This window comes from Schistocerca gregaria, chromosome X (assembly GCF_023897955.1).
Source record: "Schistocerca gregaria isolate iqSchGreg1 chromosome X, iqSchGreg1.2, whole genome shotgun sequence".
NCBI lineage: Eukaryota > Metazoa > Arthropoda > Insecta > Orthoptera > Acrididae > Schistocerca > Schistocerca gregaria.
This window is the reverse complement of record NC_064931.1, coordinates 251,173,012-251,191,815: the sequence shown is the minus strand read 5'-3', so window position 1 is coordinate 251,191,815 and position 18,804 is coordinate 251,173,012. Positions and strand designations below refer to the sequence as shown.

General features: G+C 43.1%; 1 protein-coding gene across 1 annotated transcript in view; it reads left to right on the top strand.

The window, feature by feature from the left end:
• The window catches only part of LOC126298759 (uncharacterized), a 628,974-nt gene that overhangs the window by 338,292 nt on the left and 271,878 nt on the right, over positions 1–18,804 (top strand). Inside the window, exon 5 of the mRNA XM_049990206.1 lies at positions 1,922–2,197. Coding sequence (XP_049846163.1) covers positions 1,922–2,197 — 276 coding nt within the window. The remainder of the gene's footprint in view (positions 1–1,921; positions 2,198–18,804) is intronic.

The following is an 18,804-nucleotide window of genomic DNA, read 5'->3' as shown; positions in this document are numbered from 1 at the left end:
TCGCTGGCAACGGGTTATACACAATGCTGGTGACTACTTTGAAGGTAAGAAAAATTTTGAAACACGTATGTATTTTGTGCGAGCTGTAAATAAATAGTTGCCACTATTAAAGTTCCAACCCTTCTGTTTATCTTTCATCTAGCATGAACTTGAGTAATTCTAATTTACAACATAACTTGTAGTAGCCATTTCTTTTTCACACTAGTTTCTAACAGGGATACCAAGTTCTTATGAACGTTGTTCGCATCTATTGATTCGTTGTGTATGCAAAGGCTTATGAGATATCTGACATTATTTACTTAGAGCAAACCCAGCTCTGTCCTACAAATGGCAACTTCAATATGCAAAAACTATGCTAGCGCCATTGAGCAGTCTAGTTACCGGGTGATCAAAAAGTCAGTATAAATTTGAAAACTGAATAAATAACGGAATAATGTTGTTAGAGAGGTACAAATTGACACACATGCTTACAATGACATGGGGTTTTATTAGAACCAAAAAAATACAAAAAATGTCCGACAGATGGCGCTTCATCTGATCAGAATAGCAATAATTAGTATAACAAAGTAAGACAAAGCAAAGATGATATTTTTTACAGGAAATGCTCAATATGTCCACCATCATTCCTCAACAATAGCTGTAGTCGAGGAATAATGTTGTGAACAGCACTGTAGAGCATGTCCGGAGTTTTGGTGAGGCATTGGCGTCGGATGTTGTCTTTCAGCATCCCTAGAGATGTCGGTCGATCACGATACACGTGCGACTTCAGGTAACCCCAAAGCCAATAATCGTACGGACTGTGGACCTGGGAGGCCAAGCATGACGAAAGTGACGGCTGAGCACACGATCATCACCAAACGACGCCCGCAAGAGATCTTTCACGCGTCTAGCAGCATGGGGTGGAGCGCCATCCTGCATAAACGTCGTACGTTCCAGCAGGTGTTTATCAGCTAGGCTGGGGATAATGCGATTCTGTAACACCCGTCACGGTAGCAGTTACAAAACCAGAATCACGCATTTCCTCGAAGAAGAAAAAGCCCGATAACGGTAGATGTGGTAAGTTCAACCCATATTGTGACTTTCTCGTCTTGCAATGGAGTTTCCACGACAGTTCTAGGATTTTCGTTAGCCCAAATTCTGCAGTTGTGGGAGTTGACAGACCCTCGGAGCGTGAAATGAGCTTCGTCGGTCTACAACACGTTACTCAACCAGTCGTCATCTTTCGCCATCTTTTGAAACGCCCGCACCGCAAATGCCCTCCGCTTGACTAAATCGCCAGGTAACAGTTCATGACGCCAATGGATTTTGTACGGATAGCATCGGAGGGTACGCCTCAGTGCCAACCAAACAGTAGTGTACGGAATCCCAGTGCGACGTGCCACTGCACGAGCGCTGGATTCCCCGTGCATAGACGAACCCGCTACTGTCTCCATTTCTTCCTGAACTGTCTCAGCAGCATTATGCTTTGTGCTTGGTCGGCCACTACGGGGTCTATCGTCTAAACAACCCGTGGCTTCAAACTTGGAAGTCATTCTCGCCACAGCTGCATTTGTCAACGGACGTTCGAATCCCCTTCCTATGGCGATATGATCATAGCGCGGAACTAGCATATTCCCCATTCTAGTAATACACCTTCACTAAAAGCGCCTTTTCAGGTAACAGCCCCTTTTATACACGATTGTCATGTGTAGTCACTGACGTTTTGCAGTCCAGCGCCATCTGTCGGACATTTTTTTTTTTTTTTTAATAAAGCTCCGTGTCATTTCAAACGTGTGTGTCAATTTTTACCTCTCTATCTACGTTATTCCGTGGTTTATTAAGTTTTCAAATTGATACTGACTTTCTGAGCACCCGATATTTTGGTAAGTTTGTGATACTGTCTCAGGAAACTGTGTTAACGAGTTCGTGCGTGTTCCCACAGTGGAGGAGCTGCAGTGCCTGGCGACGTGGAAGGAGGGCTCGTCGCGCTACCTGGTGGGCAAGGTGCACCACAGCCACGCGAGCTCGAACGAGGAGCGCTACCGCTGCTTCGTGTACGAGAAGACGAGCGCCGCGGGCACGCCGGGCGCTGAGCTGGCCGCCGACGCGGGCCACCACGACGAGGGCGTCGACTACCGCGTGGCGCAGTCGGGCGACGCCACGTGCAACGGGCTCTTCACGCCCCTCGAGGGCTCGCGCACAATGACGCTCACCAGGGGTACGCCTCCCCCGCCTTTCTCCTCCTCTCGCAGCGCAGCGCATGTCCGCCTCGTCTGCAGCCGCGCCCTGCACCATTCCATTACACCAATAACACTGCTCGACGAATTCAAACTTTTCATCTGCATCTGTGGATGGATTTATCCAATGTTTGGACGTGCAACCACATTTTCTCTATCATTTCAAATTTCTGAGATGCAAACTAATAAAAATAATCGTATCGATTTTGTTTCCAACGTACGGTTAACATTAATAAAACTGAAGCATTGTTTGTGAAGAATGCAACCAACAGAAAAACTTTTTAAAAGTTTTATTTTGACACGTTTTCCGAATTCGGGCTCTGATGTCGGTCTTGATATAGCAAAACTCTTTAATTGCAAGAGTACATTCGCCAGCAGTATGCGCCACTTTATATTTTGTGTGCATACCAAAAATCATGCTAATCTGCCTTACTTGATAAGATATCAAGCAAAAGAGTGATATACACATAAATTTGTTCAAATTCAGGTATTGACATGTTTATGCTATCTACACTACTTATAAAGTAACGCTAAATACTGGTTGACAAAATCTGCATTTTTCATTATGTGTGTAGTCTAACGTAACGTCTTTCAGACGTGCATGAAGGGTTCACGCCGAATATCTACAACCGGGTTATATTAAGGAAATGTATTCGCAGATTATACACCAGATGTACAAATGAGCAATGCTAAATGGAAATTTTTACGGACCAGGATTCGAACCCGGATTAATGCTAGCAGTTGGCTTAACCACTTCGGGTATCCAGGCGTACCTCTTGGACCGACCCGAACTCCCATACGTCACAGTGTCTACGTCCCATGCTCGTACATGTTCCATTGACTGCCGCACACGGAGGGACATGATTATTCTCGTCGTTTTGCTTTGCTTTGGTATGCAATACAGGTTAAGGCGACCGCTCCCGTTAAGCAGGAAATTCGAGTTCGAGTCCGGTTCCGGCACAAATTTTCATTTGTTATTATTCATTCGTAAAACAGGTGTCTAATCGTTTTCGCAATTTGCGAATACATTTTACTAACGCTAAATACTCTAATATTCTTATCGACTACGGGAATTGACAGTAGACTGCTGACGAACATAACTGCTTCAGTTAGGTATCTGAAGATGGGCATGGTAACCCAACCCGGTAATGGCATTCTTCAACAACAACCCTTAACGGCCACTGTCTTCAAGAGGATCCGACATGGATAAAATAATAAACCAAAGAATATTACAAACATAAAGGCAAAGTCTGTACAGCTCAACGCTTGAACGGGCTCCTGCGTTACTGCTGATAGACTGCGGACTTCGGTTCGCTTTGGCACTAGGAGGGGATGTGGCGAGCCCAGCGCCCTGACAGCCTTTTACTCCCGGGAAAGATCGCAGGTGCTCAAGTCTGATAGCAGGCCTAGCGGACCTGGAGCCGTCCTGGAGAGGTTGGAACAGGAATAATCCCCGCTCCTGTCCGGGACCTCCAGGGCCGAAGCGCTCCACCTGCTGGACCACTAGGAACACTTAAACACTTACATGGAACATCAAAACAATCATCACATTACAGATAATGTAGCTTATACTATCAAAACAGTCGTCATAATTAGATATGTTGCGACCGCTACGGTCGCGGGTTCGAATCCTGCCTCGGGCATGGATGTGTGTGATGTTCTTAGGTTAGTTAGGTTTAAGTAGTTCTAAGTTCTAGGGGACTGATGACCTCAGAAGTTAAGTCCCATAGTGCTCAGAGCCATTTGAACCATTTTTAGAAACGTTGATATATTAAACGTTTTATGTTCATTTACTTGGAGAAATGAAATGAGGATTTTTTTTTTCTAAAAGTCTCATCAATCACTCTACGCAATAGTGAAGAGAAATCGCTCATCAATGAAGGGTTCTAGTGTCCTTGATAGCGATTTCGAAGGGTAAGAATGTCTTGGAGAGAGCGTTCACCATGTCTATCACTAACAGCACCCAAATTGTAAGGAAACAAGTAAGGTGCGAATGTAAGAAGTGTATTTTAATGATATTTTACACTCCAGTTCGTCTTACTTCTCCAACAGTTCCATCACTATGGGAGAATAAGTCTCTTATCTTCGTTTGGCCGAAAAGCGATGAGCAGTGGCTTTGAAAATAGTCCGAGCATGTAACTCGACATTCGTTAGTTTAATTTCAAAGCTCTCATCCGTGAACAATTTTCTTATCGGTGGCCCAAAAAACAAATCTTGTTTCAACTTGATCTCACTGACACTGGGAAAAGCTTGCTTAAAAGAATTGAAAAGCGATCCTGTTTATCAAGAGGCTTTGCAAAAATACTTCATACGGTCTACGTTAATGTAGAATGGGGCAGTGTGACTTAATGTAACACAATCAATGGTTTGTTCGTATCATTTTCCTTTCTTTCCATACATTTGTATAATTAGGCCATTCCCTAACAATTTAGTATTTTTTTATGTATCGGCTGCCCCAGAAACACAGAAAACAGTATTTTATGAAACTAACATGTAATTCTATAAGTTACGCAGCAATATTTAAACCACAGCAGGTCATCATATCATGTTCTATGTATTTGATGGCCTCCAGTAGTAAGACAATGCTTTTATGTATATCCTTCATATTCAGTGAATAAGCCAAACGTACTGGAGGAAGTTTATTGCCACTACACATTTTTGAATTCAAACTTATATCATTACCTCTAAATGTTGTGGCAAGGAATCTGACAAATTAAACTTTCTCGGCACCTGTCGACTGTTCTTAAATATGACAATATGTAACAAAAAAATAATAACGTAACTTTATAGTGACACTACATATATTTTGAATATATAAAGAAATAAAATAAATGGGCTGAAAAGGGATAAAAATTCATAATTTTAAATATCTCTAAAGCTTTAAGTAATACCACATTTCGAGAGTACATTCGATTCCACAACCATATGAACTGTAACAAACACGAGATGTAAAATGGTTTTTGACAAATTTTATATCGTACACTTTTCTCGGCATCATGTCCTCCTCCTGAATAAACACAACCTACAAACGTTTCCAGGGGTTCCCTGATACGAAACTGTTTTTAATAAGTTCTCTGTTGTGACTAGTGATACTGCTGAAACAAAATAATACCAAAAGATTTTTGTTAACCTGGAGTCAATATACAGTTCCTAAAGATTGTTTCTCATATAAGATAAACCCAATGAGAAAAAGTGACATAACGATGTTGTCTATCCTCTAAACGATTCAGTCTGTATATAGAGCAGGCAGTAAAGGTAATAAAGAAGAAATCTGGAAAGGGAATTTAGGTTTAGGGAGAAGAAATAACGTTTTTTAAGTTTGCTGATGACGTTGTTAGAAACGGTAAAGGACTTGAAATATCTGTTGAATGGAATGGATAGTGTCCTAAAAATATTTTTTAATGTGAACGTCAACGGAAGTAAAACAAAGGTAATGCACCGTTGACGAATTAAGTAAAACGATGCTAAGGGAAATGAGACACTAAAAGTAGTGATGAGTACTGATATTTATCACTGGTGATGTCACGAGTAAAGTGGATATAAAATGTAGAACGCCAATTGCAAGTAAAACATTTTTGACCAAGAGTAGTAACTTCTAGCATAAACTTAAGTGTCAAGAAGTCTTTTATGAAAGTATTAGTCAGGAATGTAGCCTTTTATGGAAGTGAAACGAGAACAGCTTTTTAATATTCTGCTAAAGAAGACTGCTGAGGATAAAATAGGTGATCTCATAACCACGGAAGAAATACTGAACCGAGTCGGAGAGAAAAGATCTTTATGGTACATCTTGAGTTAAAGAAGGCATTGGCTGACAGGACGCATCCCGCTGTGGCCAGGGATAGTTAATGTGATAGTGGATGGAAGTGTTAGCTGTAAACACTGCAGAAGAAGGGCAATGTTTTTGTGCAGCAGACATGTTGAGGTGGATGTAGGGTGCAGTAGTTACGTGTACATGAAGAGACATGAAGAGATCGACTTGGATGGAGAGCTGCAACGAACCAGTCCTCGGACTGATTCCAACTTCTTTTGTTTTTAGAGTAAGTTTGATTCCATCCATGTATTTCTTGAGTTTATCTTGGATAACATTATCTTAACAAACACCCTGTTCTTGCACCAATAATTAATTTGTACGCGTCTAAACCTGTTCCGGTATAATTGTCAGACTTGAAAATGTGCATAACTTGCACAGTTTACAAACAGACATGATGGTAAAAGCATTTCTTAACTGTGTACACTGAAGACTAGACTATTTGCCACTATTTAACAGCGTACATGCATTCAATAAATCGTATTGTAAGAGTAAATTGATATCAAACAGTCATATTACAAGTAAGATCAAATATCAGTTAGAGTTATCACACTACAGATGAAAGGAAGAGCGTCGTAGCATTTCTCAAATAAACTGCCATATCCCTGCAGCATATACTAAATTCTGATTAGATTCATAATGGCACCCCTTTTTAGTCAAGAGACCTCGCTGGCAAGGTAAAACAATTTGTGTGAATGAAAAAGAATGCTATTCCTCCGCTTAAAATGTTGGACAACGTGTACATACACATACTTTATTAGCCGCTTTTTAGTTATTAAAAAGTTAAAATCTTCAATATTCTGCGACGCGTTTGATTTGAATCCATAAACAACTACGAAATATTAAACCCCTTGTTTTGAAATAACATCTATTTATGTCGCACGGCTCACTAAGTATCCATGGTTCAAATGGTTCTGAGCACTATGGGACTTAACTTCTGAGGTCAGCAGTCCCCTATAACTTAGAACTAGTTAAACCTAACTAACCTAAGGACATCACGCACATCCATGCCCGAGGCAGGATTCGAACCTGCGAGCATAGCGGTCGCGCGGTTCCAGACTGAAGCGCCTAGAACCGCTCGGCCACTCCGGCCGGCTGTCTGGGGTGGCGGTACCGTTAATACATTATATACACAAACCTTCCTGGCGAATCAGTCTATCGATTAGTAAAATACATATTCTCAGATCAGCCCTCATACAGACAGAAGAATGCGGCGAGGCTTGAATGTATAATATGCATACATTCCCGGTCCCCCAATTGGGGGTGGGGTGGAAGAGACCTACTTGCTGCTTTTCAGCCACTGACGAAGACAATTTACAGGCATACACCAAGATTTATATGATGAAACAGTGACGATTAAGTGCTTGCCATTTAGATGACGATGATGTCCGTGGTTCTCTAATCGATGGTGATGATTCTGGTTAGGGCTTCTGGTAACTGCAGATTAAGTATTTGGTTGGGGATAGATGTGAAAGAGATTTGACCCGTCAGGGTGGCCGAGAGCGCTAACGAGCTGGTTCCTGGACTCGGATAGGCGCGCCCGCCACGGATCGAATCCGCCCGGGGGATTGCCGACGACGGCCGATGTTCCGGCCAGCCTGGATATGGTTTTTAGGCGGTTTTCCACATCCCGCTCGGTGAATACCGGGCTGGTCCCCATGTTCCGCCTCAGTTCCACGGCTCCCAGACATCTGAACACATTCGCACTATTCCATGGATTTCACTCGACGCAGACAGTTGGAGTACACTAATCCCGTCCCGCGGGGGGGGGGGGGGGGGGGGGGGGTTTACGGGGTGGCGGCGGCAGGAAGGGCTTCCTGCCACCCCTTAAACATTAACAAGCCACATCCGATTAACGATGGCTGACCCTGCGTAACTGTGAAACAAGGCTCAAGCGATAGATAGATGTGAAAGGAATATAGAATAGAAGAATGTGGGATATGTGTAACAAAAGGATGTGAAAGGAGTATCTACACCTGCATCCACACACTCGTACATACATCACATGCCACCATATGGTGCATGGTGGAGGGCACCTTGTACCACTACTAGTCCTTCTATTTTCTGTTCCACTCGCAAATGAAGCAAGAGAAAAACAAATATCTATATTTTTTCGTACGAACCCTGATTTCTCTTATCTTGTCTCAGCTATCCTCACGAAAGATGTATATCGGTGACAGAAGATTCGTTCTGCAGTCTGTCGCAAATGCAGGTTATCTGAACTTCTTTTTCTCCTCCAGCGATTCACATTTGAGTTCATGGAGCATTTTTATAATACAACCGTATCGATCGAACCTCTCGGTAATAAATCTAGCAGGGCCCCTCTAACTTGCTTCGATGTTTTCCTTTAAACACTAAAGAACTGCTCAAGCAAGGGTCGCACAAGTGTTCTATACGTGATCTCCTTTATAGATAAGACATGTTGCTAGAGTTTTCTCAATAAACCAAATTCGACCATTCACCTTCCTTATAACCGGCCGTGCTACTTCGTTCCGGTCTCTGTCGCTTTGCAACGTTATGCCTAGGTATCTAATCGAAGTGACGTGCCAAGCAGAAGTAATAATGCATTCGAACATTACAGGATTGTTTTTCCTACTCATCTTAATTTACATTTTTCCATGTTTAAAGCAAGTAGCTGTTCATCACACCAAATAGAATATCTATCCAGTTCGTCGTGTATCCTCCGACAATCACTCAAGGACGACAGTTTCCGGCAAATTACGGCATCATTAACAAACAGTCGCAGATTGCCGCTCACTCTATCCGTCAGATTCTTTGTGAGTGTAGAGAACAAGAGATGTCGTCCTCCCCCCTCCCCCATACTTACCTTCAGCGGTCCTGACGATACTTTTGTCTCCGATGAACATTCGCCGTCCAGGGCAACATGCTCGGTTTTTTTTTTTTTTTACCTAAACAGGCTTCGAGACATTCAAATGCCTGAGAACCTAATACGTGTGCTACGACCTCCGTTATCAGTTTGGAATTTGTCTGTTGCTTCTCATTTATGGTTCGCGGCATATTTTGCGAGAAAGCAGGAATCTGAGTTTTGCACGAACCATGTTTTCTAAATGTGTCGTGATTTGCTGATTCGTGGTCAGCAGCTGGACCGTGGTCAGCAGCTGGACTGCTTCCCTGACTGCGACATGTATATAATCATTTACTGAGTAATTGATTTTTTGCATTTGGCTGTCCCTGTACAGCCACCCATCACATTTGCAAAGTATCTTTCTTAGTGGTTACTGTACCATACAATTCGTGAAATGATATTTGAAAAAAGAACTGGGTATGAATAAATGATTGATACATATCACAGCTATAAACTACTCATATAGTGAGTATAGAAAGTATACAAAAGTACACACTTCATGTAGACGGTGTCGCTAGATAGTTAGGTCACACATATTTTTGAACATCACATTTAATACTAATGCACTCTCCTGGTTTGACAAAAACACCCCAGACGATGCTGGAAGAGGAATCTTTGCGTTTACCAAAGCGCTGATAATGTGTTTTTGTTGTGTCTTGTATCTGGTACACGAGAGCAGTAGATGATTCGTGTCTCCTTTTTCGTTGCGCAAATCACATAAAGGAGAGTCCTTCAATCCTGTTCGGAACAGGTCGGTTGGAAATTTGCTCTGATTTAAACACATGCGCGTAATCTTCAAATATCGTCGGGTTGCGTACCAATCAGTAAACAAGGGGGATAATGCAAATTTAGGTTGCATCGGGCCGTATTGCACTTCTTTTGATATCTTGTTCGGATCTCATTGCGCCTGTCAGTTGTTTCTTGCGTTTTCATTGATTAAGTTCAGCATTTCTTGATAATGAAGTCTACAATTTAGGATTTAGCTTCGGTTCATTGCTCTCTTCGCAAAGCGGTATACTACGTCTTTCATTATGAAAGATGCCACTGTGCCCTGGAGTCACAACAGATATGTTACTATTCACCCCTGCTTTTTGTAACGCTTTCTTTAATAATGCCCATAATTATATACGACAAATTTTTGTTCCATTTGGTTTTTTAAGGCTCCTTAGTAAACTTAGGGAATCGGTTAACATCACAATATGGCTTCGTTTGCAAGATCCACCGTATATTACTGTTTCCGTAACTGCGATGGCTTCCGCGTAATACACTTTTGTCTTCGTAGGTAGAGAAAATAGGGCTTGATTATTTTCTGCAGGGTGTTGTATTACATACCCTACTTTGCCCTCGTCTACCGTCTTCATGTATTAAATTCGAATTTATAGTATTCGGTAGAGTTCTTCAGAAAACCGACGTTAATGAAATTGCTTTGAAATGCTGCGGGTCAGTTTTTTTACCCATCTTACAAAGGGAGTCACTAGCACTTTTTCTCAGTCACTTGAGACTTTGCGCTAGGTGAAAGATGAATGCAAGCTAAGTAAGAGACCAATGCCGATTGATACTTTCTGTAAACCCGAATTGTGATTTCATCTGGACTTGGCGACTTGAGGGTGTCGGGAGAGTTAGGTTCTGTTTAGAGGGAAGTGAGATTCCGCCTGAGAAGGGATGAATGAGTCGATATGGTGGGAAAGACAATTAAAGTTACCCTTGGAACGGATGTGGAGTACTTGGGATTAGAGAGATGGTTGGAAGTGCTGGTATAGACGTGGCAACAGGTCATTGTTTGAAGGATAGGCATACAGTGGGATGTTTGGAATCAAGTTAATGGGAGATGTGAGGGCAGGCGAGCATGTTCCGGGTGTTGATGTGGATGCTCTCAGTGGCTGTACAGTCCATACTTCGCCTGCTGCCTTATTCTTTCCGTGTGGATGTAAAGACGTATGTTTAAAAGGAAGAGTTCCTTTGTTTTCATACCAACGCTAATTTATAAGACTTTTCCGAAGTTGTGCAGGGGAAGACGCGGTACGCGTGTAACATAATTGAATTACTTAACTGACAAGGGGAAGGCCTCAGACTCGGCCAACCGATTCGGCTCAAATTTGGCAGGTCGCTTGTGTATGACTTAAAACGAAGGACTCTAAGATATTTTGGGTCAATACCCCCGCAATTTTGAAAAATCGCCCCTAAAGGTTATGACGAGCAATCGACTCAAAGTTGGCGGGATCGATAGATAATCGTAAATAGAGCATTTTTCATCATCAGGCATGGGGTCCGCAAACGTAAAATTTTTGCAGAAATCGAGGAAAGAAACCTTTATATCTGCCGCTTCTGTACCCACGCGGTAAACCCCTTTCGCAGACAGCGCCGATGGCGCAATGGCCACGGTAATTGGCTGGGAATCGGAAAACCCGGGTTCGAATCTCGAAGGAAAGTAGCGGATGTTACTCTTTTAGTTTGTATTTTTCCATATCTCAATTGATAGGGATAGGAGGGTTAATAAGTAAATCAGTAAGGAATGATAATAATACTCACCTTATTAGCCCTCTTATCCCTATTAACTGAGATATGGAAAAGTACAAACGAAAAGAACAACATCCGCTAGGTTTCTTCGAAATTCGAACCCGGGTTCTCCAAGCACCAGCCAGTTACCTTGGCCGTTGCGCTATAGGTGCTGTCGGCGAAACGTGTTTACCATGTGGGTACAGAAGCGGCAGTTGTAAAAGTTTCTTACCCCTTTTTCTGGAAAAGTATGCATTTTCGGACCCTATACCTGATGACGAAAAATGCTCTATTTACAATTATCTATCGATCCCGCCAATTTTGACCCGATTGCTTGTCATAACCTTTTGGGGGCGATTTTTTCAAAACTGCGGGTGTGTTGACCCAAAATATCTTAGATTCCTTCGTTTTAGGTTGTACACAAGCGACCTGCCAAATTTGAGCTGAATCGGTTGGCCGTGCCTGAGGCCTTCCCCTTGTGAGAGGCACACTGGCAACACAAGAGAGACATATGTGCATTTAGAGGCAAGGCTGGACTGTAAAAGAGGAATACCACAATTTGCACCGTTCCCCGCTAGGAGCTGCTGACAGCTTCGCTCCCAGAATTTCACCCCACTCCGCCGCTGCGGCAGTGTTCGAGAAGCCCACCAGATAGCAGCTAATCGCGGTCTCCTCCAATTAGCAGGATTACGTTTAAATATCGAAGTACTCGGCTGTCGTGCCCGGGTGGCAAGTGATTGGCAGTGAGAACGCGCCCGCTGTCAGCGGCGAGGCCCAAATACAATTAGCGGCGCTTCGTTCACTTCGACGCCCACGCTGCTCTGCGCCCAATTGCCAGCGCCGCTTACATCGTCTTAGTGGATCATCTGGTAGCAATGAAAACATCGCGACCTCCAGACGGGTCTCCCTGGAGTTGGCGGTAGTAGCAGACACACTGCTGCCTCTTCGTCCTAAGAATTTTATGATTAAAGCTATTAAGTGATGAGCTAGAATTCTACTGAAAGCTATTCAGTTTGGTGGAATCTGATGTAGATAAGACTAGTGTTTTTTTGGGGGGGTACCACAGGTTGACGAAATACCAGTACGCATGGGAAGGGTAGGAGACGTATTAGGTGTACATGGGAACGATATGAATGGATCTTTATCACTGCTTTCGTTTTGTGCGGGGAAGGGGGGGTATGCGTGGGAGCTAGAAGCAAAATGAGTGGGAGGTGAGAGCTGGGACAAGACGGAGTGAGTGAGTGACACCTGGACTGTAGTAGCAGAGCTTTTGCCCAGGAAACCAAAAGATCCCAGCTCAGAGTCCCAGTCCGACACACAGGAAGTTTCATTCCGTAACGTGATTCTTTTTTTTTTTTTCTTTAACTGCCAATGTTGCGTGATTCACTTGGCATAACGGGAGTGATTCACTCTAGTAGCCGAAAACGAGAAACAAGAGTCTGTGTACGAGGGAGAGGTAGATCCTATGGAATTGTTGCCCAGCAGACCACGGCCGTATCTCTTCGTGATACCCTGTCATACATCTCTGCCCCTTTCCCATTTTAGTGGCCTCCAGTCCACTCCCTAATTCTTCTTCTTCTTCTTCTTCTTTACATTTTCCTTATTTATCTCCTCCGCCTTTCTTCCGTTTTTCTTTTACTCTTCTTCTTCTGTTTCCCCTGTCACAAAACTGCCCTCGAGAAAGCTGCAACCAGGACTCGCGCCCCAGGCTCATATGCCAGTTACCCCAGTGTTTTCTTTGAGTAGTAATTCAGATGAATATCATTAAACCCGATTCAAGTAATTATTTTCTGGGATTGGTCTGCGACTATCTACGGCCGGTCAGACGGCCGTATTGGCACTGGTACCTCATCGACCTCCAGGCGGTCGCTCATGTGTGGATAATATCTGCCCTCTTAATAAGAGGTCAGGCTACACCCGCTGAGGAAGTCAGATTTCCTCCTCCATTCGTCTGTAACAGGGTCACTGCGCCATCTGTAAAAACAAGTATGTGAATTGAACATTTTACTCGGTGTTTTATTTGGATCAAATGGTATGTTAATAACCTGTCCAAAGCATTTACTTCCTCCATTAGGATTTGTTTTGCGCACAATGGTAGTAGTACTTCGTCTTTCACCATTATGTCGATAAATGGAAGTAGAAAAATAGTTCTACCACAGAGTTGAGTGACCTGGTAATAATACTGGCTCAGAATCCCATACCAACATGCTGGATATCGAAAAACGTAAATATTGTGCGGTGTTTATTAAATTATATCCATGGGCGGCACATGCTGGACAAATTAGAAGCGTGTGAGACGTTCAAAACGCGCCATAACTTGGTTTATTTTTTAGCCGTACCTGTGGCTAGTGTTTGTTAATGAAGTTTTTCGGCGCGGCAGCTGCACTTAACACTGTTGGACCAACCCACGTCCCCCCCCCCCCCCCAATTAAAAAAAAAGTTATGGAGCGCGCTGGCGCGGGGCGTGTCATATCCGAGCGCGGCGCGGCCGTTTAGCACATATTAAATACTTAAATGGCCGGCGCTTAATTGTTGCCACGCGGCAGGCGGCTATTAAGGGAATTTAGTAAATGGGAGCCTGTCGATCGGCTCTGCTTTCTCTCGCTCGTCTCTTGTGCGCGATGCTCCGGCCGTTATTGCGTTTAATGTTTCCACGGTTAAGCATTCTGCGAAAAGGCCACACGATATATTGTATTCGGCGCGTTCGTGTTAATACATTCAGGTACGCGCACGAGAAGAATTGGAACTGTCGTATATTAGCCAAAACTAAGTGTTCTTTCCCCGTAAACGAGCGCTACCACAATGTGATATACGTTCACGAAGTTTTGTTAAACGTTTTCGACGCATTCCTGTTAATGGTTTCAGAACTCGAACAGTCATGTGCCTAGCAAAACTAAAGTATTCCTTCTCTGTAAACAAACGCTGCTACAATTTCATATACGTTCGTGAAGTAATGTTTAAATCTTTGCATCTGATAATTAAAAATATTTGGCCAGAGTCCATAATTAAGTCCCTTACATTTACAACTCTCTGAAGTGTCAGGTGGATGTGATACGACAGCTTATGTTCGCACGAAGTTTCTGTAAATTGTCTGTCGCGGACTGTACGGTGGCTTGTGCACTGTACAGGGTGAATGATGTGGGACTTACACCCCTTTTATTTCGAAAACTGTTCAAGGTATGGAAACGGGATTGAAAATCTCTTGAAAAGACGAGTACAGTAATACAACGCTTGTTAATTTTGGTGTTGAAACTTTTCACAAAAAGATTTGAGACATGAACTAAATTTGGAAGGCAAGGAGACCTGAATCGGTCGTTCCCGTGTAAACTCTGTGGAGTAAGGCTTTCATGCAAGATTCTGTCATTAAATGGAGCTAGAAGATAAGCGTACGCTAACAAAATAAAATTTATTTCGTCTGGGACATACTTTACACCACACAGAAGCAGGGCCAGCTGCAGTTGTTTTAAATAGAACTATACACGCTGTTTCACGAGGAATGGTAAATACTTTAGGAGGTAGTTAAATATACTAATTCCAGTAAAACATTCCGTTCAATTTTTATTGGTTACAGAGATGCAGCTAATTACAAACATGAGTTTTTACTTCGCGAGTTGTACTCCAGTTGCTCTGGGTTTGTCACCTTTGTTTTGAAGTTTAAGTTGTGGTGTTGTGTTTGCGTTTCGGCTAGGATAGTGATAGAGTGTTGAGTTAGTTGGCCAGTGACCCTGATGTTCAAATTTTATTAAACAGTATGTTGGTAACACTGTCTAAGCCAAGTGCAAGTGGTGCAAGATGTCTTTGTTTTTGTACTGAATAATAATAAACAAAACCTTACTGAAAAGTGTTCACTGTTTATAAAGTTATGATCCCTTCTGACATAAGATGGATCGGTGAACTACAGCCCTGAACACCAACACGATAAGTATAACCACGGGAGTTATGGAGTTGAGAATCGCTTTCTATAAATAAAAAAAATTATGACAAAATCTGTATGTCACATGTTGCTGGAGAAAACAACCTGAAGCACTGCAGCCCGAGTGGCAAGTTGGGTATTCTCTCAGGCAGATGGCAGAGATATTTTCGAATGGAGAATGTTTGCATGAGATGAAATAGGGACCGCGATACCTTTTTTTGTCGTCTGTCACAAAGAACTGAGACAAGGGACATTCCAAACGCAAGTTCGTCACAATTTTTCACACAGAAACGTTATTGCCCAAATATGAAATATACACCTTGCACTATTTTTGGACATTGTTACCACCCCACCGTCGCCCCGCACCGAACCCAGGATTATTGCGAGGTTCGGCTCCCACTGGATCCCTCCTCCTCCTCCCCCCTCCCCCCCCCCCCTCCCTCCCGGGGAACGTCTCATACCAGACGAGTGTAACCCCAAATGTTTTCGTGGTAGAGTAATTATGGTGTACGCGTACGTGGAGACAGTGTTTGCGTAGCAATCGCCGACATAGTGAAACAGGCGGAATAAGAGGAACCAGCCCGCATTCGCCGACGCAGATGGCAAACCGATTTAAAAACCATCCACAGGCTGGCTGGCGCATCGGACCTCGACACTAATCCGCCGGGAGGATTTGTGCCTGCGGCCGGCACCCCTTCCCGCTCGGGTATCAGCGCGTTAGACCGAGCGGCTAGCCGGGCGAGCACTCTGGTATGACATGGTGCCCTGCGATGCAAGGAACTGTCACACAGCCTGCTCCACTTGCACCACTGCAGCATTAGTTTGGAAGTGACATAGAGAGATTTCAGCTTTTAGTGCAGGGAAGAGGTGAAAGCCCTTCTCAGAACATGTAACACCAGCGACCAACAATCTGAGAACACATGACCTCTCCACCGTACACGGTCTGTAGGCGTTCATGGATGATGGACACACTAGTCCCACGTGATCATTCATATCGGATAACAGCACACACTTGGCGACCACGTGGTCAGTACAAGTCCATCAGCGATCGGGATGTGCACTGGGATAACCTCGGGCACGACAGTCTGCTGCTACTCTTTCTCTTCTTTGGTGCCCTGCGAATGCGTTCTTCTTCATCCGCTGACGCCCCTTCCGTAACTGAACCAGTAGCTGGAGTGGATTTATATGGCGTTTGTTTGTGTCACCTGATGTACAATCTCCTGTTTCAAAAACAGTGACGAAATTCAATTTCGGAATGTCCCTCGTACATTGTATGCATCCTTTTGTTCGCCCGCAACACCCCCTGCAAACGTCCTGTAGTTTGAGCGAAGCAGTGGTCCACCTCTTCTCTCTAGAAGAGGGGCACCACAGGACATATGAGTGTTTGTATGGACCTTGAGATCAGGACGCCATCCAGACCCAGAGTCATGTGTTTTGGGCGCCGATTGAGCTTTGGTTAGTGCTTGTGTGGACCATTAGATCATCTGTCACATCCAGGACGCCATCCAGTCCGAGCACCACGAGTGTCGATTGAGTCTTGGTTAGACCGCATCCAAAACTGAAGTAACTGACGAAATACGTGACGAAGAGTTTTAAGGACTACTGGGCAAAGGTTACCTGTATCTTGTACAGAAAGTTAGTTATAATTATAAAAGTTTATGAAAGTAGCTGCAACGCAGGTCAGTAAGGAGAGATTCATTCGTTTAATTCAGGAGGAATGACTTTAAACCATTATGTACCTCGAATTTCAGCGTTAGCTCTTGCCAACGAGTGTCTTTTCATGGTGCTCAAACCCAAGCTTTTATGCAACAGCATTACTATATATCCTTTGATGATATGTGTCTCGAAACACTGCAAATTTTATTCATACAAACAGAACAATCCCATGTCGAATCTTTTGCAATCTCTAACCGCAATAGTGTATGATTTTAGTTTGGGTTTCCTAAGAGGTAAAAAAATTAATGTAAATGAAATTTTAACATTTAGCATATGCTTAATCTATAAATTAAATTCACATCCAAAAACCGTAACTTCCTTACAGTACTTTTATGAATAATATCCACCGTAATATGAAACCTTGGATAAGTACACAGTTACAGTAATGGATGTCGCGAGCGTATAAGTGAATTTTCTATTGTGTGCCCTATTTTAACTCATACGCTACTCCTTTCGCCAAAGTCTGTAGTAGCTATGTACTGCTACAATTTCGCTTATCTTGTAGTAAAATCGCATAGCCAGATTCCAACCCAAAATTTTTGCGCTGTCAAATGAAGATCCGCTTCACTGAACAGAAAACATTTCCATTAATTAGCTTCTTCCCCTTCGTTTAATAAAGTTTTACGCCTTTCTCCCGTAAATTAATTAACAGCCCTTAAAGCAGAATTTACTTTGTGACCAACATCACGGGATTACTAAGACTGGAGGAGGTGAGCGACAACGACACTGACTACAGTATGCGTTTAAATGGAAGGTTCCCCTCGTTTAATATGTTTCGGAATCAGTTTACAGGAAATCAATTTTTTTTTTGTCTCCTGGTCTCGTGTCTAGGTTGTTTATTTTACATGTGGAGCTGAACTTATTGCCGGGAAAGATATCATTATATAAGCATCGATCTTCCATCTCACAGACAGAATCCTGTAGTAGTCATATTAGCATTGGGAGCAAGGCATTTCTCATCGTCAGGAAATTACAGACTCAGGTCTACATTATTACCCTAGGTGAATATACTTTTTTCCTTCTTATTTCACTTATTTTATTATTCTCGCAAGCTCCCGATGAAATAATGAGTGGGGTCTCAGAAATATTTTCGTCGTTAACATAGAGTTATAATATATCTGATTCTTTCTCGGTCTCTAAAACAAAATACAGTATTTTGGTATTTCATGTACACGTGCCCGAAAACCTGTCCATAACATTGTATGAGGGTATTAATGTTGTTTGGAGTGCCAGACCTCCTGTGCAGTACTGGAACGTTAACCATTATTTCTTTATCTTTACGTGAGAGATACGGAAACCATGGTATGACACAACGTTAAGAAGAGTTCCAAGTCAAAAACACTTATGAAACCGTATTCATTTTCGATGAACAGTTTACTCACTAGTTATAATAAACTTGCATATTATGTAACACAATATTAAGAAACTTGTAACTGGGATGAATATTTCACTCTGCAGCAGAGTGCACCGATATGAAACTTCCTGGTAGATTACAACTGTGTGCTGGACACAACTTGAACCCGAACTTTATGCCTTTTGTGGGCAAGTTCTCTACCGACTGAGCTACACAAGCTATCCGCCCTCACAGCTTTACTTCCGCTAGGACCTTCCATACTTCGCAGAAAAGCCAAAAGGCAAAAGGTCTTGGTTTCGAGTCTCGGTCCTGCACATAGTTGTAATCCGCCAAGAAGATTCATGTCGGGGCGCACACCACTGCAGACAGAAAGACTCGTTCTGGAAACATTCCTCAGGCCGTGGCTAAACCCTGTCTTCGCAATAGCCTTTCTTC